Source organism: Amblyomma maculatum, chromosome 4 (genome assembly GCF_055883805.1).
Source record: "Amblyomma maculatum isolate TAMU_Amacu chromosome 4, ASM5588380v1, whole genome shotgun sequence".
NCBI classification, from domain to species: Eukaryota; Metazoa; Arthropoda; class Arachnida; order Ixodida; family Ixodidae; genus Amblyomma; species Amblyomma maculatum.
In genome coordinates this window covers 90,477,055-90,502,330 of record NC_139347.1, presented here as the reverse complement: position 1 = coordinate 90,502,330, position 25,276 = coordinate 90,477,055, and the positions used below count along the sequence as shown (strand labels likewise).

The 25,276-nt window shown below is 50.1% G+C and overlaps 1 protein-coding gene across 1 annotated transcript in view; it reads right to left on the bottom strand.

Annotated features, from left to right (window-relative positions):
- The window catches only part of LOC146191631 (uncharacterized), a 65,525-nt gene that overhangs the window by 21,973 nt on the left and 18,276 nt on the right, over positions 1-25,276 (bottom strand). Inside the window, exons 7-11 of the mRNA XM_084600357.1 lie at positions 15,978-24,626; positions 7,789-14,258; positions 2,855-3,315; positions 2,715-2,791; positions 1,312-1,424 (exon numbers count right to left, since the gene is read on the bottom strand). Coding sequence (XP_084456483.1) covers positions 1,312-1,424; positions 2,715-2,791; positions 2,855-3,315; positions 7,789-14,258; positions 15,978-24,626 — 15,770 coding nt within the window. The remainder of the gene's footprint in view (positions 1-1,311; positions 1,425-2,714; positions 2,792-2,854; positions 3,316-7,788; positions 14,259-15,977; positions 24,627-25,276) is intronic.

Genomic DNA, 25,276 nt, shown 5'->3' with positions numbered 1-25,276 from the left:
TGATTTTTCTATTGCCGGCATATAACCTGGTTCTACTAGCTTCTTCATTCCCTCTTCAGGCGCTGGTTCATAAGATGGGGCTAAACCTTCAGCCTTTTCCTCCAAAGGAGCTTCCTGCGTGGCGGATGGTAATACACCTTCGCGTTCTTCGGCTGCTTTTTCTATTGTCGGTATATAACCTGGTTCTACTAGTTTCTTCATTCCCTCTTCAGACTCTGGTTCATAAGATGGGGCCACACCTTCAGCCTTTACCTCTAAAAGAGCTTCCTGCGCGGCGGATGGTAATATACCTTCGCGTTCTTCCGCTGATTTTTCCATTGCCGGTATATAGCCTGATTCTTCTTGTTTCTTCATTCCCTCTTCAGGCGCCGGTTCATAGGCTGGGGCCGTACCTTCAGTCGTTTCCTTCAAAGGAGCTTCCTGCGTGGCGGATGGTAATATGCCTTCGCGTTCTTCAGCTGATTTTTCCATTACTGGAATAATACCTGGTTGTTCTTGTTCGCTCATTCTCTCTTCATGCACTGGTTCATAAACTGGGGCCGCGCCTTCAGCCCTTTCCTCCATAGGAGCCTCCTGTTTCGCGGATGGTAATATGCCTTCGCTTTCTTCCGCTGATTTTTCCATTGCCGGCATATAACCTGATTCTTCTTGTTTCTTCATTCCCTCTTCAGGCACTGGTTCATAAGCTGGGGCTGCGCCTTCAGCGCTTTCCTCTAAAGGAAGTTTTGCTTTACTTTTCACAGCTTGGTCTTCAGGTTGCTCAAGTGCCTTTGTTGATGCAGGCTCTACCGGCTTTTCTGCAGCTGTTTTCTCTTCTGTAATATAGCCTGGTTCTTCCAACTTCGGCACTGCTTTCTCAGGCGCCCATTCCAAAGCCGGAGCAGTACCCGCAGCCCTTTCGGCTTCCGGAAGCTTCAGTTCTTTATCTTCAGTTTGTTGTAGTGTCTTTACTGGCTCTTCTAGCAGCTCTCCAGCCGGTTTTCCTAAATCCGTAAGATAGCCTGGCTCTTGAAGCTGTTTCATTGCTTCTTGAGGCAGTGATTGAGAAATAGAAACCATGCCTTCAGCCAATTGCTCTTGTGAAAGTTTCCTTTCTGCACTTGTTAAGGCTCCAGCTTCGGTTTCGAGAACCTTTTTTGGCGAAGGCTCTTCCCTCTCTTCTTTAGCTGGCGTAACTTCTTTTTCCAATGCCCGCTCTGGCTCCTTAGGTGCTTCTATTTCAGGCTCGATTTCCGTAACCTTATCGCCTTTCGGTGTTTCTTCGCTCACGCGGCGGTCGAGCCCTTTAGGGAGTAATGGTACTATACCAACTTCCTTTGACACTTCAGGAACTGTAGCTGTTTCCAAACGTGGTATCGCTTCGGGCTCTTCAACTACCTCTGTGGGTACAGCTTCTTCGAACTTTTCTTCTGGTTTCGGTGATACTTCACGAGGTTCATGCGCAGTTTCTTTTAAAAAGGGCATGACTTCAAGAACTTTTGCTTCACTTTCCGGTTCTGCACTGACTTGGCTCTCGACGGGTACTCGTGGGGGCGCTGGTTCTATAAATGCTCCTTGTGACATTTTCGGCACAAGAGCAGTTTTCAAAGGCTCTTCGATCGCCTTCTCGGACGCTGCCTCAGGTCTCTCGATTACCTCGATTGCTTCGTGTTTAGCACCTGCCTCAAATGGAGCGATTTGTTGATCTTTTTCTTCGCTCACTCGATGGGAGACAGGCGCATGCGTTAATTGTGGTAACACATGACCTTCTTTCGACCCCTTAGATACAAGCGCAGTCTCTTGTGGTGTGTGCGCTTCCAAATGTTCTTTGACATCCGTCGGGGCTACTTCAACTATTTCAGGCTTCGCAGCTTCTTCAACGGAAGTTAGTTTCCGATCTTGGTAATCAGCTTTTATGATCTCTTTGCTGATTTGGCGGACGACAGCTATTTCCGGTAGCTGTGGCTGTATGAAGTCTTCCCGAGACATCTTAGACGCTAGCGCTGTTTCTCGAGACGTGACTGTTTCCGAAACAGTTCCGGCTGCCTTTATGGGTACAACGGCTTCTGGCGTTTGAGCTTTTTCAAGGGCGGTCTCTTGCATTCCAGATGATACTAGCAGTGTTTGCGGCTTTTCGAGGGCCTCAGTACGAACAACGGGCTCAAGTTCTCTCTCTTCATCTTGTGGCCTGTCTGTAACTTTAGTTGCAGCTTCGGGCTTTTCTTCGCTTGGACGCATCATTCCTACTTCAGCAGCAGCCATGGTTTCTTCGCCCGTATGCTGTTCCTTTTCCTCTCCGGCTTCCTTCCTCATCACCGACGTAGATGACGGGAACCTGCCAAGGTGAGAATAAAATGGTTGTAACGGACGCCTTGGGCCTGGTTCCTCTGGTTCGCTGTAGGAAAAGGCCCTGAAAGGGTCTCTTGTCTCTTGTGGCACTTGAGGTTTTTCAAATGCAGTCTCTTGCTCCTCAGATGATGTTAACAGTGTTTGCGGCTTTTTAAGGGCCTCAGTAGGAACAACGGGCTCAAGTTCTTTCTCTTCATTTTGTGGCCTGTCTGCAACTTTAGTTGCAGCTTCGGGCTTTTCTTCGCTTAGACGCAGTATTCCTACTTCAGCAGTAGCCATGGTTTCTTCGCCCGTATGCTGTGCCTTTTCCTCTCCGGCTTCCTTCCTCATCACCGACGTAGAGGACGGGAATCTGCTAAGGTGAGCATAAAACGGTTGCAACGGACGCCTTGGGCCTGGTTCCTCTGGTTCGCTGTAGGAAAAGGCCCTGAAGGCGTCTCTTGTTTCTTCTGGCGCTCTAGAGCTGGCTTCAGGCAACACTGTCCCAAGCTTGGACTCTAAGGCTTCATCAGGTTTTGGAAGAGGCGGTGAAATGGATTCCATTTGACCGGGAAGCGTTTCTGGTATCTCCATTTCTTCGGACCATGGTTTATAACCGACCACTTCCTCGGATCGTTTTCGTTCTAGCGTGGTATCTGCTTGGACGACCGTTTCGTCTGGCCGTAAAACTATTTCTCTCAATTCCTCTTTGCTTTCTTTCGCAATTGCGCGTTTTTCAAGTTCTGCTACCGATTTTTCATGTTCCTGCTTCACTTCAAGTGTTGGCGTTTCTAGTATCATATGCGTTTCTTCTACAACAGCAGGCGCCTCAGATATTGGCTTCACCTTTTCTGAAGCTTCAGCTTCCGTCACTGATTTTGCCTTTACTACTTGTGTTTCTGCGGCCTCCACCTCGACTTCTGCTTCTTTAACCGGTGCTTCTGCCACCTTTGCTTCTTCCGACGCGGGCGCCTCAAGGAATAGTTCTGTCTCTTGGCCAACTGGTGCCTGTAATGCAGGCGCTTCAGATATTTCCTGTACAGCTTCTGCGACTGTTGGTTTTGGCAATTCTGTCTCTTCTCCCACATCATAAACATGAACTGCCTCAATTTTCCTTTCTGTTGGAAGTGCCTCCGATGCAGTTGCTAATTCAGCAACTGGCAACTTTGTTGAAGGTTTCAGTTCTCTATCTAACTCCGATGTTAGTTTTGATTCTGCTGGAGCAGGCGGTTCAGCTATCGTTTGTTTTTGATACTCTGAAAGTGGCTCTTCCGAACTTACTTTTGCTTCAGTGACCGGTGCCTCTGACACCTCAACGATAGCTTTTGATACCCGTTTTTCTTCTTCCCCGATAGGCGGCACTGACACTGTTTTGACTTCTGCTGCTGGTTCCTGCGTTATTGGCAGACGGAGCGACCCCGCGATTGGAAGTTCCGGCGTTTCCTTTTCTTCTTCACCGAAAGCAGCACCACCAACCAGCTCTTTTTGCGCTTCAGTGGCAGATGATTTTGACAGTGGTTCTTCCCCTGCAACTGATACTTCTATCGCCACATTCATTTCTGCTGGCGCTGGCTGTGATACTTCTTCCAGCTGGTCTGCGAGAGGTACCAGTTCTGTCCCTGGTTCCGCTTTTTCTGCGCTCCCTGTCTCTACAACCTCTTTTGCTACTGCAACTACTTGCTCCGATGTTTTCGACACCGGTTTGGCTTCTGGTTCGAGCCCTATCGCCGGAATTTCTGATATTTTTTCCAATTCGCCCATGGCAGATGTTTCTGCTAACTTCAGTTCATCTTTCGCGGTCGGAGGTTCAGATATCTGTTTGCTTTCAGCAATTGGAATCTCTCTTGTTTCTTCTACTTGATATTCAGCTGTTGCCTCAAGAGCTGGTTTCATTTCTTTGACGACTGCTGCCTGGTCTTCTGCAGCTCGTTTTACTAACAGAGCTGACTCTTCTGGCGTTTCAATTCCATGTTTATCCGTTACCGCAGCCTCTTCGGCCAAAAGCTCGGACATCGGTTTCGTCTCTTCTACACTGATCTTCTCTACTACCTGTGTCGGCTCTTCTGGTGCAGGTATTTCGACAATTTCTAGTTTTTCCCTTACTGATGGTTCTATTGCTGAAGTCTCTGATATTGGTTCCGGAATCGGTGCTCCATGCTTTTCTTCTGCCTCCACCTGCAGTTCTGGCGCGGGTTCCTCCGGCATTATAACTTTCTCTCTTTCCGTTAACTGTCCCTCTTTGTGTAGGGTCTCTGACAGCTGTTGTGGAGTTTCTATGCCTGCCCTTTCTGCAATCGCTGCCGGTTCTTCTGAGGTCAGTGCTTCTGGCACCTTAAGCTTCTCTTTTTCCATTACCAACCGCTCATCGGTTGGACTCTCCGCCATTGGCTCCGGCATCACTGCACCTGCTTTTTCTTCTATTATCGCCGGTTCTTCTGCAGCCAGTTCCGGCGGCATCACGACTTTCTCTTCCAGCGGCGCCTTTGGTAGAGCGTCCGATAACTCCTTCGGCGCTTCTTCTGCGCTTGGCCTTCCTACTAAGTCTGTTACTTGTGGACCCAAAGGTTCCGGTGCCTCTATCTTTTCTTTCTCCATTGCAGGGGCCTCTTCGGCTAGAACCTCGAATGCCGATTTTTGCGCTTCTTCAGCAGCTGGTCTTTCTGTTAAATCTATTATTTCTGGAGCCAATGGTTCCGGCGCCTCTACCTTTTCTTTCTCCATTGCAGGCGCTCCTTCGGCTAGAGCCTCGAATGCTGGTTTTTGCGCTTCTTCGGCAGCTGGTCTTTCCACTAAGTCCGTTACTTCTAGAGCCAGTGGTTCCGGCGCCTCTATCTTTTCTTTCTCTATTGCAGGGGCTTTTTCGACTGGAGCCTCGAATATTGGTTTTGGCGCTTCTTCGCCAGCTGGCCGTTCTATTAATTCTGTTATTTTTGGAGCCAAAGGCTCCGGCACCTCTATATTTTCTTTCTCTATTGCAGGGGCTTCTTCGGCTTGTGCCTCTAATATTGGTTGTGGGGCTTCTGCGCTCGGACTTCCTACTAAGTCTGTTACTTCTGGAGCCAATGGTTCCGGCGCCTCTATCTTTTCTTTCTGCATTACAGGAGCCTCTTCGGCTGGAGCCTCGAATATTGGTTCTGGCGCTTCTTCGCCAGCTGGCCTTTCTGTTAAGTCTGTTATTTCTGGAGCCAATGGTTCCGGCGCTTCTATCTTTTCTTTCTCCACTACAGGAGCTTCTTCGGCTGAAGCCTCGAATAGTGCTTTTGGCGCTTCTTCGCCAGCTGGTCTTTCTGTTAAGTGCGTTATTTCTGGAACCAATGATTCCGGCGCCCCTATCTTTTCTTTCTCCACTGCAGGGGCTTCTTCGGCTAGAGCCTCGAATGCTGGTTTTTGCTCTTCTTCGGCAGCTGGTCTTTCCACTAAGTCCGTTACTTCTGGAGCCGATGGTTCCGGCGCCTCTAACTTTTCTTTCTCTATGGCAGGGGCTTCTTCGGCTGGAGCCTCTAATATTGGTTGTGGCGTTTCTTCTGCGCTTGGCCTTCCTACTAAGTCTGTTACTTCTGCAGCCAATGGTTCCGGTGCCCCTATCTTTTCTTTCTCCACTACAGGAGCTTCTTCGGCTGGAGCCTCGAATAGTGCTTTTGGCGCTTCTTCGCCAGCTGGCCTTTCTGTTAAGTACGTTATTTCTGAAGTCAATGATTCCGGCGCCTCTATCTTTTCTTTCTCCACTGCAGGGGCTTCTTCGGCTAGAGCCTCGAATGCTGGTTTTTGCTCTTCTTCGGCAGCTGGTCTTTCCACTAAGTCCGTTACTTCTGGAGCCGATGGTTCCGGCGCCTCTAACTTTTCTTTCTCTATGGCAGGGGCTTCTTCGGCTGGAGCCTCTAATATTGGTTGTGGCGCTTCTTCTGCGCTTGGCCTTCCTACTAAGTCTGTTACTTCTGGAGCCAAGGGTTCCGGTGCCTCTATCTTTTCTTTCTCCATTACAGGAGCTTCTTCAGCTGGAGCCTCGAACATTGATTTTGGCGCTTCTTCGCCAGCTGGCCTTTCTGTTAAGTCTTTTATTTCTGTAGCCAATCGTTCCGGCGCCTCTGTCTTTTCTTTCTTTATTTCAGGGGCTTCTTCGGCTGGAGCCTCGAACATTGGTTGCGGCGCTTCTTCTGCGCTTGGCCTTCCAACTACGTTTGTTACTTCTGGAGCCAATGGTTCCGGTGCTTCTATCTTTTCTTTCTCCACTACAGGAGCTTCTTCGGCTGGAGCCTCGAATATTGGTTTTGGCGCTTCTTCACCAGCTGGCCTTTCTGTTAAGTCTGTTATTTCTGGAGCCAATGGTTCCGGCGCCTCTGTCTTTTCTTTCTCCACTACAGGAGCTTCTTCGGTTGGAGCCTCGAATAGTGCTTTTGGCGCTTCTTCGCCAGCTGGCCTTTCTGTTAAGTACGTTATTTCTGGAGCCAATGATTCTGGCGCCTCTATCTTTTCTTTTTCCACTTCAGGTGCTTCTTTGGCTAGAGCCTCGAATGCTGGTTTTTGCTCTTCTTCGGCACCTGGTCTTTCCACTAAGTCCGTTACTTCTGGAGCCAGTGGTTCCGGCGCCTCTAACTTTTCTTTCTCTATTGGAGGGGCTTTTTCGGCTGGAGCCTCGAATATTGGTTTTGGCGTATCTTCGCCAGCAGGCCTTTCCATTAAGTCGGTTATTTTAGGAGCGAATGGTTCCGGCCCCTCTATCTTTTCTTTCTCTACGGCAGGGGCTTCTTCGGCTGGAGCTTCGAATATTGGTCGTGACGCTTCTTCTGCGCTTGGCCCTCCTACTAAGTCTGTTAATTCTGGAGCCAATGGTTCCGGTGCCTCTATCTTTTCTTTCTCTATTACAGGAGCTTCTTCGGCTGGAGCCTCGAATATTGGTTTTGGCTCCTCTTCACCAGTTGGCCTTTGCGTTAAGTCTGTTATTTCTGGAGCCAATTGTTCAGGTGCCTCTATCTTTTTGTCCTCCATTGCATGAGCTTCTTCGGCTAGAACCTCGAATGCTGGTTTTTGAGCTTCTTCAGCAGCTGGTCTTTCCTCTATATCCGTTACTTCTGGAGCCAGTGGTCCCGGCGCCTCTATCTTTTCTTTATCTATTGCAGGGGCTTCTTCGGCTGGAGCCTCGAATATTGGTTTTGATGCTTCTTCGCCAGCTGGCCTTTCTGTTAAGTCAGTTACTTCTGGAGCCAGTGGCTCCAGCACCTCTCTCTCTTTTTTCTCCATTGCAGGTGCTTCTTCAGCTGCAGCTTCGAATATGGGTTTCGGCACTTCTTCGGCAGCTGGTTTTTCAGTTACCTGGGTTGGTTCTGGTACCAATGCTTCCTGCATAACTTGCTCTTTTTCCAATAGCGGCTTCTCTCCTGTTATAGCCTCCGATAACTGTTTCGGCGCTGCTTCTACACCTGGCCTTTCCACTACCGATGCTAGTCCTTCTGGAACGGATAGTTCCGGCTCTTCAATCTTTACTTTCTCTGTTACTGATGCTTCTTCGGCTGGAGCCTCAGATATCTGTTTTGGCAATTCTGCGTCTTGCTTCTCAGCTATTTGTGTAGGCTCTTCTGGAGCCAGTGCCTCGGGAATCATAGATTTCTCTTTTTCTAATATATGTTCCTCTCCAGCAAATGCCTCAGTTATTGATTTCGTCACTTCTTGGGCAGGGACCCCTAATGCTGGTTTCGCTTCTAGACCTGCTGACTCAGCTGCCTCAAGTTTAGCTATGTTTGCAGATGGCGGCTTTGATTCCAGAGCTTCTTCGTCTCGTGGTGCCTCTGCGATCTGTGCTCCTTCCAATATCTGTTCTTTTCCCACTGACGGCGCTAGTAATAGTTCCGGCTCGATTTCCCCGACAACCGGAGTCTCTAACACTTCAAGCTTTGATTTGTCCGCAGCAGATGCTACTTCCATTTCCCGTTGGGCTTGCTCTGCGGCTGGTTGTACCATCTGCTTCGCTTCCTCAGTGGCAAGCATTGCTGATATCGGCTTTTCCGACGACGGTTGTTCAAAACTTTCAAGTTTGAGCTCAACTTCGGTCTCAGGCACAGCTGGTTGAACTAAATTCTGGGCGCTGGAAACTTGCCCTTCGAATTTTTCAACTACCTCTGGTTCGCGCTCACGTTTCTCCACTTCCGCTGGTATGGTCGCCTCGGCCTGCGTAACTTGAACTGGCTCCATCTGTGCAGAAGGGCCAGTAGGTGACTCTGCTATCTTGCGCTGCTGCGATATCAGATCTTCAGCGCTTTGCACCTCGGACGATTTGACACCCATTCGAGACTCACAGGTTGCGTAGCCGGACAGGTCTTCGTCACTTGCGACTCCAGGTGATGACGTTCGCATGGAGAGCGCCGAGACGGGCCTCTCTTCCACTTTTTCCACCAGCTGCGACGACGGGGGCACCGGCGTAGACTTTGTAGGCTCTGAAGGTGGAATCGACCCACCGGAAATGGTTTCCTCAGCGCTACGTGGCGCCTTGCGCATTTGTGCTTCGAAAGCCGCCATGGCCACTGCTGCGTTGGCCATATCTTCTGCTTCTTGCAGCACTTCGCATGGCGCACATGGTGCACGCGGTGCATTGTATTCTTCCGCGGCCATTGTTGGCTCCGACTGATAGTCGGTGGCTGACAGCACCTTTGACGCGTCCTCCGTCGCGTCCTTTGACACAGACAGTGTTCCAGGCTCAGAGTGCCTCCTTTTTTTGAGCTCTTCTCCCGGCTGAGGTTTCAGGTGCTCCGAGTGGCGCCTTCTGGCCGCCTGGCTTACTGCGTTGGGCGGTTCCTGCGGCTCGTACTGCATACTTTCCTCATCTCGATTGTAGCCGAAGTCAACCGATTTGGAGCGCTTCGAGATCGCCTCCATGGAAGGTGCTGGTGTCACTGGCGGCGCGCGTACATCGATGCTCATCCTTTTCGGCGTGTGCGTCGTTGAGGGGCCGCCTCTGCGTACGAGGCTCGCCTGTGAGTCATCTGGGTACACGCTTCCTGTGCCCTCCTCCGCAACCGCGTCGAAAGAAAACGTTACCCGACCTTTGCCGTAAAGTTCGATCCGTGTCTCCATTATAACACTGGGCTTTTTCTTACTGCCCACTGGCATGTTGTCGTTCGATTGAAACGTTCCGGAAGGCGGCATTAATGAGCCGCGTCTAAGTTTCAGGTCTCTCGCGATTTTCATGTATTGCTCCAGCTCTTCCTTCGTTATCATTTCGGCGTCTGCGTTCCCCTCCGCATTTCCCTCTGCGTTATCGTTTACAGCGTGACCTTGCTCATGACCTGTGGGATTATCGGACGCCTGCGGTGTACCATTGTCATTGTCCCACATAACACCAGCCGCTGTAGTGGTGGCCGTTACAGCACCTGCAGTCTTAACAAACACATATGGTGACTGTTCTGTCTTCACCGCTTTGTTCGTAGGAGAGCCGGCTTCGACAGGCGACCGCTTTATCTGAGTGTGGCGCTGTTCCTCTCTAGCCTTCGCAGTTGATGGAGGCCTTATTTCTGGAGATTTGTGGACATTAGGCGAATGATTTGATTTTTCATTCATTTCCGTGGCACTCCTCGACTTAGACAACTTTCTCGAGTATTTCCAACGGGCAACCACACTTTCAGTTGTGCTGCTTTCCTTTGCGAGGTTATAGTCGTCAGAATCATGGAAAGGTCCTGGCGTGTGCTTTGGTATCGCTTCCCAAACATAGTCGATCTTTGGATTCCATGAATGCACTGAGCCACTTGTGAGATTTGTCGACACTGTTTCCGGTCTAAAAACAAAGCGTTCCGCATTTGGAGTATCTATGGTGAAAACAACTTTGAAGCTATCTTCTGGTCCTGCACTTTGTCCCTGGCTAGACCGCATTATCATAAGCTGACGGTCTTTAGCTTTGATAAGTTTCTTTACTGATTTCACGGAAGTTTCAATGCTGTCTTCAATGGCTAATTCTCGGCTGCTGGCCGAAATGTCAGGTATCGCATCCTTTTCTTGCGGAAAGTTTGCCGATGCTTCAAATGCCGCCATGAGCTTGTCTTGAGTAGAGGGCGCTCTCTGGTCTTTCATCATAGATGGCTCAGAAGCAGCGCCGAGCGCGTCCAATGGCGACGGCCTTATTGATTGACCTTTAGGGGGAAATGCAACCGCTTCTCGGGGTACTCGTTGAATTGGCTGCTTCAGCAAAGGTGGCCGCATTTCTTTAGGAGCTGGGCTTGGCCACTGTTCTTGCGGTTCGCGTGACTCTGTTGCGAGCTGCAAGACAAGCGGTTGAATCGTATTTGGTTTCACCGACGGTATGGTTGTCAGAGATGTTGGTGTCATCGGCATTGTTTCTAACACACCGGCCGCTGCTGTCATGGTCTCTTTGGCGATGGGCTTTTCTGCAGTCTGCTCTTCAGGCTCATATTCATTAGCAACAGGCTCCGAGGACAGCTCTTGATTTTTGCGTTCTTCAGGCTTAGGCAAGCTTAGTTCCTGCTGTGCAGCTGCCGCCTGCTCCGCTTCTAGAGGTTTCTTCTTCTTTGCTTTGTTCTCGGAAGGCTTTGTGCTCCATGGAATTGTCTCTTTCTTGTTAGTTTTAAGGCTATCAAAGTATTCATCTTCGGAACCCTTCTTTGGAGTTGGCTTAAGCTTCCACGGAGACCGGGAGTCCTCTGAGTCTTTACCATCTATAGAGCCCGAAGTTGGCGTGCCTCCCGCCGCATCGGAGCCCCGGCGTCCGTTTGCATTCTTTTTTGCCTCCTCTGATGCGAGTAGGCCAATCAGCTTCCACTTCTCGTCAGCCATAGGGAGAAGAGGTTCCGGTTTCTTGATAGCCACGCTGACATCGGCTTTCACACCATCTGATTTGGCAGCACCACTTTCAAGCTTGTCTATTTTCGCAAGCGGCTTAAAACGAGGTGCTGTGTAGGTTCTGAACTGCGGTTCCGGTGGTGGAACGGGTATTGCATCCTCAAGCAAAGTCTGTGCTGTAGGGGCCTGCGTTTCTGATGTTCCATGTGACGCTGCTTCTTCGACAGGCGCCGGTTGTTGAACTTCGGGTTGCAGAGCTACCTCTGATACACTTTCGTCTTTCTGACGACTGATCACCATGTCCTTCGGAGCAGGGGTAATAATTCGCGGCTGATTTTGCGAATTCATCTGGCGTATTAAGGCTCGTACACTGATCGGGACACCGTTTGGCACCGTTTTTTGTTCTTTGTCAGATTCGCCAGGCTCTTCTAGTGAAAGTGCCTCGACCTTCTCGCAGGCGGCTTTAAGTATCTGAGACGTAGATATCTTCCTCTCAGAAGTACTTGCGTCCAAACCGGCGAACGTTTCGCGTCGAGTTGTCGGGGGCGCGCGGCGACCTGATGTGACCAGTGGAAGTTCTGCTAGCTCGTCCTCGGCTTCTTTTTGTGTTTCGTTGATGGTCCTTTTTACCGCCCGCGATTCGGTCAACGGCTTCATTTGAACGACAGGCAATTGTTCTTCGTCTGCATCGGGCATTGGTACGAAACCACGAATGTCACCAACAGTCGGTTCCGGCGGAAGCGTCTCCGTTGTCTCGAATGATTTGTCGCCGGTTTCGTCTTCGGAGCTCTTAGCCGAGTGTCCTTGTTCTTTCGGTGAGTGAAATTTGGTAGAAACGAAATCCCGGATATCGGTGATGGGTAAAGCCGACTTTTTCGTCTCGCTCAGATAGGGGACGCTTTCGTCTGCGGAAGCTGTATTCATAGGAACAAAACCACGAATGTCAGCAATCGCCGGCTCCCTGTCGATACTTTCTGACGTTAGGGATGTTCGGCTCGCCCATAGTGAAGTGGGTGCAAGAGCGGAACGTGAAGCGTATTCCTCACTTTGCGCAACAGCCGGGGAGCCGTAGGTCATGTTCTTTTGTTTGGGGAAAGCCATGACACCCTCAACTCCACTCTTGCTCGTGGACGGCTCGCATTGGAGATCAAAGAAGCTTGCTGGCTGCGGTAGGGCACTTTCCGACGAGGCTCTGGGCTGTTCAGCGTCGCTAAACTGGGCTTCGCTGCTCACCTCTCCTCTGTGGTCATCTTTCATGGGGGCGAGCTTCTCTTCTCTCGGTTCTAGTGCGTGGGGTCCTGATCGCCCTACAATTATGTGCGGCTTCTTGCCGTCACTGAACTGCGTTGGTGCGGTTCTAGACTCCGAGAACTCCGTAGCTCGGCTGGCAGTGCCAACTTTGTTTTCCTCGGTGTTAAAGGATCTGAAGTTGTCTGAGAAGACAGGCTTTTCGCTAACCGCGAATATTGACGAGCTGTCCTGCTGCATGCCTGCCGATGATGTGTAGGGCCCTGATGACATCGACTCGCTTTGTTCTCTGGCAAAGAGGTCTGCGTTGCGCAGTTTTTTTATGGGGTCATCAATGCTACGCATAACCACGGAACCTGCCGGGGAGCTCGTAGTTTCTGTAATAGAACGCGCGTCTATCTGCGGTCCTGGTACAAGGGGCCCGAAGGTACCAGGTGAGAGCATGAGAGAAGCAGTGTCCTGCCGGCAAGCCGCGAACATCCCCACTTTATCTGCTGTGAATCGGTTCAATGGCGTGAAGTCAATCATTTTCTGTTCTGTCTGCTCGCAGGATGACAACCTCGAATAGGACGTTTCATCTGGTATTCCTTGCCCCTTCGAGGGCGCACCTGATACGTCCCTATCTATGTTTTTAATTTCACTCGGATGTGGCCTATCGGCGAGAGTTCTTGCCGCATGCTCCACGACTGCTCGAGATGAGAAGGGTTCACGAGCAGCGCTTCCCCCCGATGATACCGATTGCATCTTCGCCATCTGGTCCATTTGAACTGTGGCTGTGCTTCTGGCTGTCGGTCTCTCAACGATTTCCAGGAGTAGCGGCACTCCCGGCCTTTCTGCCATTGGTCTCACCTCAGCCGATGGGGATAGGTAACTGGCATCCTCACAAGCCACGCCGGCGATACTGCGCTGCAGCTGTTCCAACGCATCTGTGATCTCCGGGCTGAGATGCCCGTCGACGTTCACAGCGTATGGAATCATATCGCTCTCTTTGCCCTCATCGGAACATACTGGCGTGTGCATTGAGGCATCGGCAGCAACAGTTGACGATGGAGGTTCTGCAATGCTATCGTCGTCAGTTGGACGCATGCTTAACGTTTCGGTGACCTCCAGAGTCTTTGTCTTTTCGGAAGAAAGCGCTGTTAGCTCCTTTTTTCTAATGATGAACGCCTGCGATGAAACGTCTTGTTCTACAACTTGATGTGGCAAATCATAGCCGACAGGAGCCTGGTGCTTGTTTTCAGATACGCCTTCAGTTTTAGCAAACGACCTCTCACTTGACAGCGTGTCCGGATGATTTGGTCTACTCGCGCCGCTTCGCTCTGTTCCTGGTTCAGTAGCTGTCAGTACTGTAGTGCTTTCAGGTTTGCTATTCGCTGTCACGGCGGAGGTCGCTTGAGGTACGCTGCCAATAGCAGAGACAGTAGCCACGGACGATTTTTCGCCAACGAGACTTGTTCCGTCGCCTGAACTTGGTAGAGTACTTCCCGGTTGGCCTAAAGTAGAGCTCGACACGTTATCTGTGCTACTCACATTAGCGTTGGGACCTTGTAGAGCACTGCTTTCTGTAAACTTGGAAACTGCCGTCGAAGCGTTGTCAGTTGCAGCGCTCAGTTCACAACTGGTTCTTGACACAGTATGAGCAGCGCGTTCCATCTCGCATACCTGGACACCCGCCACTATGTATTCTTGTTGTGTTTGAATGTTCCTCTCAAAGAACATCTGAATCTTTTCAGCGCCTTCTTCAGATATAATATTATGATCGGATAAAGGTTTGTCTTGCAACGGGGAGCTTGAGACATCAATAACTGACTTTAGGTTCTTCTCTGCTTCAGCTTTGACATTAGCTAGATGCTGTATATCCTGCATTGCGTGATCCTTGGCGTCTCCAGACACCCGTTTGTCAGGCACAATGGCTGGCGTTTCTGAGAGTTTATGCTCAAGGGCGTGCAGTTCAAAATCAGGTAAAGCAGGATGAGATGTTACAAGCGACGAAGAAGGTTCTGCGATTGTTTCATCAGTGGCTTTTTCACTTCGAGCCGTCCCAGTAACCTCCCCTAATTCCACTTCGGTTACAGCAACGGTTTCCAGATATTTGTTACGTGGAAGTGGTGGCGGCTGCTTTTCTTCAATCGCTGCGCTCCGTATCACCAGTGGGGTGTCACTGTCACGTGCTAGTACAGCGTGGTCTGAAATAACCATTTCGCTCGATTCGCCCCCAGATATAAGCTCATCAGGAACGACATGCATTGATTCAGAAACGTTGTGTTCCTGTTTGGGCATTTCAGTGGCAGATAAATTAGCTTGTACGAGTGAGCAACGAGGTACTGTGGCAATTTCGTCGCTATCGTTTAGGGTGTTCAGTGTCTCTGTTCCTACTCGTGTCTCGTTTTCGGTTACAGCAATCTTTTCTAAAGGAAGCAGTGCACACTGCTCTTCATGAGTAGTTGTCTTTTGAATCACCACTTGGGCGCCTTCGTGATAAGCGGATGTAGCGGAATCAAAGGCTACGATTTCTCTTGATTCACGTGCTTCTGCTGCTTTAATAGGCGATGTTTCGACGGAGAAGACTTCTGTGCACTGTGTTTCCTGTACCAGTCTAGGCAAAGTGCTGTGTTGAAGTTCAGCGTGTGGCGTGCTGGGAACCTTGATGATTCGACCGGCGCTATCTTCCTGGCTTGCACCACTGAAGGGCAAGATGTTTTCTTCCCTCAACATTACAGTTGTGTTGTGTGTACGAACTAGGATGCCTCCTTCAACACTCGGCCTTCTCACGACTTTAATCTCTGGCGTCTCGAGAAGCGCATTCGATTTTTCTTCACAGATATTTGCAACACAAGCAGGCGGCGCCAAAAGGGCTGCTGTCGGCTCAAAACTTGCGCTAGACGCTTTGTTAATTGGGCTACTGTCGTAATCGCTTGTCTTTTGAACGACGTCCGCTTTCGTCCAACTCGTTACAGCTGCTGTCAAGTTCTCCTGTCCAAGCCTTGAATCAGCACTATGGCTTAGCGTCGTGTCAAATTGAGACATGACAGGGCCGGTTGCCGTATTAGTAACCCCGTAGCTTTCTATATGACTTGTTTTTGAGGTAACAACATTGTCTGTGCATTCGACAATCGATTTTCGTTTGCTCTGTATGTCCTGGCTTGAAGTGAAGCTGAATTTCGACGGTTCGCAATGAGCAGGTAATAGCGCCAGAGTTTCTGCCTCCTTTAAAGCGCTTGTAGGACCACTAGTTTTTGACACTATGCCCGAGTCCGATACCAGCACATCTGTCGTTCTGCTCTCTGTAGCGGACGCCTCCGTTGTCCGGGTAACCTCTGACTCCGCAGAGAGCACATCTTTTTTAAATACTTCTGGTGTAGCCTCTGTAGACGTGCTCACTGTATTATCAGTTGGAGACGTTGCCTCTGTGGTCCACATTACGTGCCTAGCGACCAGCATTCTGTCAGCGTTTCCGTCTTTGGACAACACGTGGCTGTTTGTGGACAGCACTGGCGAGGCCTCGCTTACTGCTGTTGGTGTCTTGGAGCTCCAAGTGGTTATTTCAGTTACGTTCTCTTTGGCTGCAGAATCTGTTGTCGACGAGGTAGGCCAATACTGCGCGTCTTTTGAATCACCGGTTGCTGTTTGCCAAGTAGCACCTGATGTCGCCGTATTGGTGAGTGGGCATTCCATGGAAGCAGCGTTTGCCGACTGGCCGACGGCTGTCATTGATTCAGTCGGGGCGACTTGAGAAGATGCTGAAGAAAGTACAAATTCCGCAGTGCTCTTCATCTCGTGAACATCGGTCGACTCTTGCTCCACGAGAGACGCCTGCCTTATTGTCAATGAAGAAGTGGACGTTATTTCTACAATTCGTCTCTCTTCGGTGCTTTCTTCTTTCTTTGGAACTGCTGTCTCTGAAGAAACAAGTTCTTTCTTTACTGCTGCATTTTCGATAAGTGTGATATCAGAGCGTCGCTCGTAAGTGGTCTCGTTGGTCGTTAACTCGTCTATAGTTGTTGTGACTCCGGGTGAAGCATTAATCGCGTCTTCCAGAAGCAGAGTGCGTCCACGCACGTCTTGGAGCGACTCTGTGTGCGCAATGTGCCCACCTGTCATCGAGGCTGACTCCACCGGCGATGAGCGGCGTGCAGATTCTCCAGTAGCTGTGGTTGACGCAACAGATATATCTGGGCCAAGCAGCGTTTTAAGTGCAGAAGTTACACCGTTATCTGTAGAGGTAGTATCTCGAAACATCGGTTCAGCTGTAAGCGATTCTGGCTTGATATCTGACGTCTCAGTGACCACTTCTTTAAATGGCGCAGATTCTGTAAAAGGTGACATTTTGGATCCCGAGAATGGCACTAATGAATTCTCTATGACCATGGTTTTTTCTTCGCTTTCAGACACTTTTAATTTTTCTGATATGTTATCAGTTTTATTCACGCCTTTCTTTTCCTGCCCGATGAAGACGGCTGCTGATTCCCGAGAGCTGCTACTGAAATATCTTTCAGACGATTCCTCCTCCTGAGCAGTCCCTGGACAGATAGCCGGTATAGTTTCCGACACATTACCCATCGCAAGTGCTGGTATACCGTACGAAGCGTCTAATCTGTCGAGAGACAGTGCACGGGTCGCAGAATATACCTCTGTATGACCTTCGCATTCTGGCTCAATCTCGGGAAAGGAGCGTTTATACGATTGCTGCCCTTTTTCCGTCTCGCTCGTTTCCTTTGTCTTCTCGGATGGCTCATTTCTTGCTGCCACAGCGCGGAAAATTTCTCCAACATGAGTTGTTTTTTTGTCTAAATCGTATATTACTTCAACGGCAAGCGAATCCTTCCTTTCAACAAGTAGGTCAGCCGCAGACTCGTAAGCAGTCATCGTGCCGCTGGATACCACGCTTGCAAGTGCGCTTTGCGAACCGCCATCACTGGCGGTAGCCATATTGTCTAGAGCTTCAATTGCCCACCTTTTCCCCCCTTCACTCAAGCTTTGCACATCAGGCTGTCGTGCAGCAGAAGCTGTTCCTGTTGTTTCTGACCAATGACCACCTGTGTCAAGAGTCAGAGATGAGACTTTCGTTGTCGGTGATGTAGCTTCCGCAGCGTCCATCAAGGCTGCTTGGCCAGCCTTGACATGAACGTTTTTGCGCTCTTTCTGTGCCTGTGTTTCAGATGTTGAAGCAGGCATAGTCGACAGCGGCTGGGATGCTGACTCTGATAACATTTGTATTTTTTCATGATCACCGGCCTTCGGGGTACTTTCGAGGAGGTTGAGTTCCTGAAGATCGCTAGCGGCCTCAGGACCAATGCTGTCGGTCTGGTTCAGGAGCCCTTCAGCGGACTGTGCATTCAGCACTGCACTTGTGACGACTTCTGCTGCTGGTATTCGACCATAACTCTTAAAAGTATCCTCATCGACCTGGACGCTGCCCTTCTCGGACTCGTATGTGCGCCATGGCTTATCCGATTCCGTGCCGCTGGGAGCAAACCTTTCCTGGATTGTCAATTCCTTTGCTTGGCTAGCTAGATCGGAAGAAGTAGCGGTGACGATTTCCTTGAGCTCTTGACCGGCGGGGATGTTGCTGGAGTCCCGATGACGTCTTGTAGAGCTGTCTATATCTCTTTTTGTTTCCAGACCGTTGATGGCCACATCATCCATGACTGTCGATAGTAGCTCCGTGGGGCCAGACAAGGCATCGTCATCTTTAGTAGCGCTGAGGCTAATAGAAAGAAATGGAGAAGGCTTCTCACGAGTGCCGTCAGAGGGAGCCTTGCACGTGTCGAAGTCGCTCGAAGGAGTTTCCATCACTGTCTGGTTACTGAGAGGCTCCGTCGGCTTGATTATTTCCTTTATGTCGGTAAATTGGGAAGAAAGAAGCCTCTCTGCCTCGTAAGGAGTCAAATCGGTTGAAGTCTGCATAGAACTCTTCAATTTAACGTCACTCTTGCTATCTTTGCGGGCCACCTGTTCCTGCAGTGGAAGCATACTTTGCATGTCCACTGGCGCTTTTTCTCCAGAGTAAGCTTCGCGGACAGAGGCCACAGCTCGAAACCCTTCCACTTCTTTATCCTCTGTGGAAACACTACCTTCTTTCGCTTCTTTACTAGTCGCTTCAGGACCACTGCACAAACTTCGAACTTGCGTTTCTCCAGACGGTGCAGCTTTGACCGCCGGCAAGTCGATTTCCTCGGGAATAGCTGGCATCAATGAGGACCCGCTCAAATTGGGCTCTATTAAAATTTCTGTGTAAGAACGCTTTTCTGTGAGAACCCTCGTCTCTGATATGTGCTTCTTGGTTACCTTCTCCTTTGGGAAGTAGAATACCTCCTCCGTTTCGGACGTAATGACAGAGTTCTCAACATTCTTCACTTCTTTCACGGACCTGTTCATACAAGCTTCCATGATGGCTTTCTCGTCGATAACAGTTGGGTTTTTAGTCTGATATCCGTCTGAGCTGACAGACAGCAAATCCATTGGACGAGACATCAACGCAGGCGTCTCCGTTTGTCCGCTTTTGTTTTGCGCTATGGAGCCACTGAGATCTCCCTTTCCTGTACTTTCGTTCTGATACTGGTTGCTATCGAGGTTGACTTCCATTTGTCTCGGCTCTTTGTGATTGCTAGGAACATCCGCAAAGCTTGGCTTTGCCTTTGGGCTTGCCTTCTTGGAGTCAGAAAGGCTTGACTCGGTCATTTTTACCCCTATATCACGCCTGCTGTCAGCGTCGGTGCAGCTGTATTCTGTCTGCCCTGGTTTTTCATCCGCTGCAGCGTCCTTTGAGGCTACCAAAAAGCTTGTTTTCACGTCACTAGTATCCTCAGCTTGGCTGATATTACCGCGTTCATTAATGTCGTTGGTTGAACTGTTTTTCGGCTCCTGTGGGTTATTATCTTGGTCCCAAAGCGTGACAGTTATGCTGCGGTTATGTTCCTTGGAAGTCACTTCGGAAAAAGGCTGCGTCATGTTCACAGTTTGGGACACTGAAGCCTGACTTTCTTCTTGCCCTACAGGAGCATTGCGTGTGGTGTTCGCCGGCTGCGGCTCTTCGATTTCAATCACAACTGGTGGCTTGAACACCGGGTGATGCGAACCGCTCTTGTCATCCGCAGCCGCACTACTGGCTAAAAAACTCTCAGGTTCTTTCTCATCATCCTCATCCTCCGAAAAGTCTTCAGCCTGCTTCAGCATTCGAAGCTTCGTAACAGCGATCGAATCTTTGCGGTTGAACTTGAAACGCGATGGCGGCGGCGCCGGCTCCTCCTCTTCCACATCGTCATCCTCTTTCTTAGACTCCGCGGGCGACTGCACTAACGGTGGCGGCGCGCTCTTCGGTTTGTCCTCTTCTTGGAATTCCAACTTGTGCTTCTTATCCGGCGCATCCTGCGTTGGCGGCGCCGTGGATCGAGCGAGCGGCTTCAGGATCGACTTGGGCTCATGATCCGAGGGTGTGTGATCTCCCTTGCGTGATTCGACTTCCTCGTCATGTGCCAGTGTTTCGTCGTACACTCGTATGGCGACGGGCTGCTTGGCTCGCTTTACTTTTTCTGGCGTTTGACACGTTTGTTCCTTAACTGTCTTGATGTCTGGAGCGGACTGGGATGCCACTGTTTCTTTGGGTATTGAGGCGTCTGCGTTCTTCGGACTGCTGACCAAGACGGGGCTACTGACAATGATTCCTTGCTTTTCATCCACCGTGGGCATGATAACTAGGTTGGACACAGTGCCTTGCGGTACAACAGTGGCAGCCGAATCGTACGATTCAATGGTTTCCTCTTCTCGCTTGCTCTGGACTTCCTCCTTTGTCGTAGACTCTACGCGAGAGTCTTTGTGCTCGACACCGGTGTTTTTGTCTGTGACCGCCTTAACGCTCTCTTTCTTCTCCGTTACCGTCTTTGTGACTGTTTCGAGGACCACTTTCCGTTTCAGTACTTTGAGCGGATGCTGCGAGAGAACCTGGCTCAGAGAAGTCCATGGCGTCTGGACAGGCATCGATGTCGTACACTGTGTGATTACGGGGAAGCTGCTTTGCGAGCAAGCTCTGTTTTCAGCGACGATAGTCTGTTCTTTGGGACCTTCGGAGCTAGCCAGAGAGTCTGATACTTTGATGTGGGTGTATGACCTCTCTGAAGAAACCTCTGGCTCGTTGGGCATTCTGAACGTCTCCTTGTCGGTGAACGACGTCTCTTCCTTGATCGCTGCAACCATTTCAGTTTTCGGGCTCTGCCCATGCCCCTGACTTGCAGCGCCACTTCCAAATGAATCCATTTCACCGTCGAGGTTGGGATGCTTGGAGGTTAAAAAACCGGGTTCAGACACTGTCTTCCTTTCAGGAACGTCCTTGACAGCCTTCGACGCCTCCGAGTCACTGCTCGCTTCACCCGCCTTCTGAATTTCGGTAGCCCCGCTGGGTGCGGCTGCTGTTCTCTGGAATTTCGTTCTGTCGCCAAGTGGACCGGTGAGGTTATATTTAAGCGACTTTTTTTCTGGCGTAGCTTCAACCTGCTGCTGAAATTTGCCATAACCTATAGCTGTCGTTCTAACTTGAAATGACTCATGTGAGGACGTGACCGTATCTTCGTAGACATTCCCGGACTTCAGCGTGTTGACGGTCGTAGGGAGCGTGTCCATTTTATCGCGGAATACATCTGATGAAAGCCAGTTCTGTACTGGTTCCGACTCCCTTATCGTGTCATCTCTGTTAGTAGCGCTGAAAACTTCCTCTGATCTGGTTCCAAAAATTGCAAAAGAAGCATTCTTGTGCGCCAACATGCTTAGATTCCTTTGCAGCGCACTCTCTGTTCGTGTTAGCGCCTCGACCATTTTCCTTATTTTGTCGATTCGGTTCTGATTCTTTTCTCTGCCAGATGCCTCTTGAAGTAGCGCCCTTTTGAAGTTCACTTCAGATATCTTTTTGCTTATCTTCTCCATCTTTCTGGGCACGTCTCGCTTAATTGTAGCGTTAATAGCGCTTTCGTCTTCCTCGCTCACACTGCTGATATCCAGGACGTCCTTGAGCGTAGGTAGCTTGCTCAAAAAACTGAGACGACCAGCGCTTTCTCGGCCAGGAGTATTGATACGCACGAAGCTGGTGTTAGCGGCGTTGTCAATGTCGTTGACATAAGATTTCTCGCTGATTAGTTCAACAGACTGGGTCAAGCCTTCGGCGTAAATTCGAGTGCGCTGCAGCAACGGCGGCTTTGAAGCAGCTCGACGATGCGAACGAGGGAGCTTACGTTTAGTGCCGCGATCCTTATGCGGCGGAATTTGCGAGTCTGATTCTTTCATGCTGCTCTCTTCTTCGTTGCCTCCCACATTCGACGAGTCTTTCTTGAGCGGCACTTCTTTCTCCGGTAGCTGACCAGTCGTTGCTGGTTTTGCAGGGCCGCCCAAAGATGGATGAGTAATCTCCGCTGCCTCCATTGTTATACCTGCCGAAGGCTTTGGTTCCGGTGGCTTATCCTTGGAAGCAGATGCGCTGTCTGATGGTTCAGAGGCCTGTGTTACTGTTTCTTCGACAAGCTCGACAGACTGTGTGGGAGTTGTCGCAATGATGCGTGTTTTGTGCAACACGTAGCGTGGCTTTCTGCCCTCTGTCTCGTCTTTCAGCGGCACGTTTGGTTTTTGGACAGGCGTGGTAAGGTCAGTATCTGGCTTCTGGCTTGAAAGCATCTCCGTTACTCCATCTTGCGGCAGGGATGAGCCAGACGTGACACCGTCGACAATGTTAGATAAAGTCTGAGCACTAGATATCAAATTATTTTTTTCAAGCACGTCAGATAAAGATACTGCGCTAGGTACGTAGGTAGGTGCGCATTTGCTTTCGGCGCTGGAGACTTCAATTGTAACAGTAGCTGTCGGGAGGAAAGTAGATGTACCAGTTGTGCCTGACAGTGAAGCCACTGACACAGCCGATGGCGCTAGTGTGCCGGTCGCCGCAGTGGCCTCTGCAGTAGTTTCTGCAGTGACGTCTGCAGTGTACGTAGTTTCGCTAACAATCATGCTTCCAGCCTCTTGTGGCACGGCATTGCCGTACGCAATGGACATGCTTTCACCCGAGTCAGAATGAACGTCTCCCACTGGAAGTGAGAATCCATTTGAGCCTATGGTAGGCACAATGGAAGACCCAGACTGCATCTCGGCATCAGAGCTAAACACAGAACTGCTCTTCCCTTCACTGAGCCTACGGGACACCCACTCAGGATAAGTGAAAACTTCGACCGGTTTGGAGGCAGGATCATGGGGTACCTGTTCTGGACTGTATATTTGTAAGACGCCTTCCGGAGCGGGTAGCCCTTCTGAGCCTTCTGAGAAGATTTCGGTCTCAGGTTTTTTCTCGCTTTTGTCTTGATCTGATGCTGACTTGGCACTTTCTGCGCTAATGTCGGATTCTTTCCTGGTTGCCTCGACCGCACTGGCATCCAAATTTACCACTTGAAGGGCACCTACCTCGGTCTCTACTGTTGCTGCACTTTGGTCTGACAGGGGTGCGGATTTGACACTCCCTACACTCACGTTGGAAGGTTTCCTGGACATGATAACGTCGTTAACATCTGCCAAATCCCCTTCGGGACTTGCGATAATCATTCTGTCTGGAGCGATGTACTTGTATGATTCCTCGGCGGGCACAACTTCTCGCTCTGTTGCGTCGATAGACTCGGCTTGCTGGCTCGCCTCTTGGCAAATGGGAGCTCTGTAGTGCATTGCCATCTGCTGGGCTTGCGAGTAAGCTGCCGTCACCTGGCACTGCCAGCAGCTATCACTGCGCTCTCTTCGAAACGACCATTCAGGACTTTCCTCACTCTTGTCTACAGCTACCAGCAGTTGCGGAGTTGTCTCAACAATCATCTTGATAGAAGCTTCTGTGCTGGGTTCCAGTGCACCCACTAGGGTTCGAGGCCCACTCATTTCGTTTAGCACATCCGCGAGTGTCTTTTCAGAAGCAACATTTTCGAAGGGAACAATCGCGCTCTTCTCATAAGAAACTTTCTCATGACTAGGTTCCCTCTCAATCAAGTTTCCCCCAGAAGCTACTTCGTCAAAGGCAACAATCGCCTCACTTGATGGCACTGTTTCCGCCACGCCACTGACAGAACTTGCAGACCTTTCTTGCAGTTCTGCTTTCTCTTCCTGCGCAAGGGACTGACTTGAAGGCACATTTATACGTGCTCCATCATCAGAATCCTTGGCCTCACTTAGTGACTGGGTCGTTGGTCCGACTGAACGCGCTGCTTCACATAGCTCATACGACGACGCGCTAAAAGGAGCGTCTGGCTTCATATCACTCGCTTCGTCTCCAAGATCTGTCTTCGTTTGAGTTAGAATCTTATTTTCGGCTCCAAACTCGGTCCTCTCGTAAGAAGGTGTGCTTTTCCCTGTCGCATCGGATTCGAACAGTCCTGAGAACACTCCGGTCAGAGATCCTGACCGTGAGGGGTGCTTAGTCACTTCCAAAAGGGCACTTTCAAGTGAATAGGCCACTGGCTTCTCTTTGTACTCAGTGGGGGCAGTTTCTTCCTTTGTATCGCTAGTAAGTGGAGCACCTGTGCTTTCCTGCCGCCTAAGCGACTCATTAGAAGGTGCTTTCCGTGGCTGCTCGCCTTCAGATTGATTTGAGCGTTCGCTCAGAGTTCCAGGTGCTACTGTCTTTTCCAAAGCCTCATCGCGGTCGCTTTCCTTGCCTTCGTTACCTTTGTCACTTACGTCGGGCAACGACACGTTGGCGTTTTCTTGGGCACCGCTGTCTGAGCTAGCTGGTGACTCGACTTCAAGGTAAGGTGTTTCTTCACTCTCGGTGCCACCTTCCGATTTTTGTTCGACCTGCTCACTTTTTACCGGCAAAAAGGCGAGCACGTATCCAGGATCCGTCGTGGTTTCGTTTATAGTACTCGGCTTTTCGACTTCAGGAACTTTTGGAATCAGACTACTTTCATCTCCTTGGGAAACGCCAGCTTCGGGGCGCTCTACACCTCTATCCTCTTCTGCGTATGTTGGTTGCGCAGAAACTCCGATCTCAACCTCGGTACTAGTCTTGACCTCTTCAGGGAGCTGCAGTAAGGCTTCACTGGTGGTTGCGCCACTAGCCTGGCTCTTATCGGCTTTCTCCGCCTCCGAGGACCTCAGCGTTCTTTGCTCGAAGGACAGTGTTTCTTCGTCAGTTTTTGTTTCTAGGATTCCAATATATTTTGGTTGTGTCGACACCGCAGAGTTCGCCTCGGTGGCCGTGGTTACACTTAATCCGGCATCGGTTACTGGCGCAGGTATGTCGTCTGCAACCCTTGAAGCTTGCGCGTCAGTCAGTGTTTCTACAAGAGACGTGGTTTCAGCGATCGCATTTTCTCCAGTCCCAATATCAGGCTGGACAGCTGTTTTTGCTTCCATTCTTTCCACAGTCGTGTCTGAAGGAGAAATCAGTCCAGCTTCGTATTCTATTATTTGTTTTTCAGTTGTTTCCGGAACCGCTAATGCAGGAAGTTCACCTTTAAACTCAGTGCTTGATTTTCGTCTCACTTCTTCAGTGACATGCGTTCCACTAAGCAATTCTTCATGGTCTGAAGGCTCAGATGGGCGCACGGATTCCTCCTGAGTTAAGACAGCCGTAGAAGACTCATCTATGGTCGCCAGCTTGTCCTTCACCGGTATTTCTTCGCTTTGAGGCTTACTATAAACGGCATTGTAGTCGGATACCTCAGTGCTTTCCGCCGAGACCAATGTTGCTACAGGAGACGTGGTTTCAGCAATCACATTTTCGCCAGTCCCAATATCAGGCTCGACAGCTGTTTTTGTTTCCATTCTTTCCACAGTCGTGTCTGAAGGAGAAATCAGTCCAGCTTCGTATTCTATTATTTGGTTTTCAGTTGTTTCCGGAACCGCTAATGCGGGCAGTTCACCTTTAAACTCAGTGCTTGATTTTCGTCTCACTTCTTCAGTGGCATGCGTTCCACTAAGCAATTCT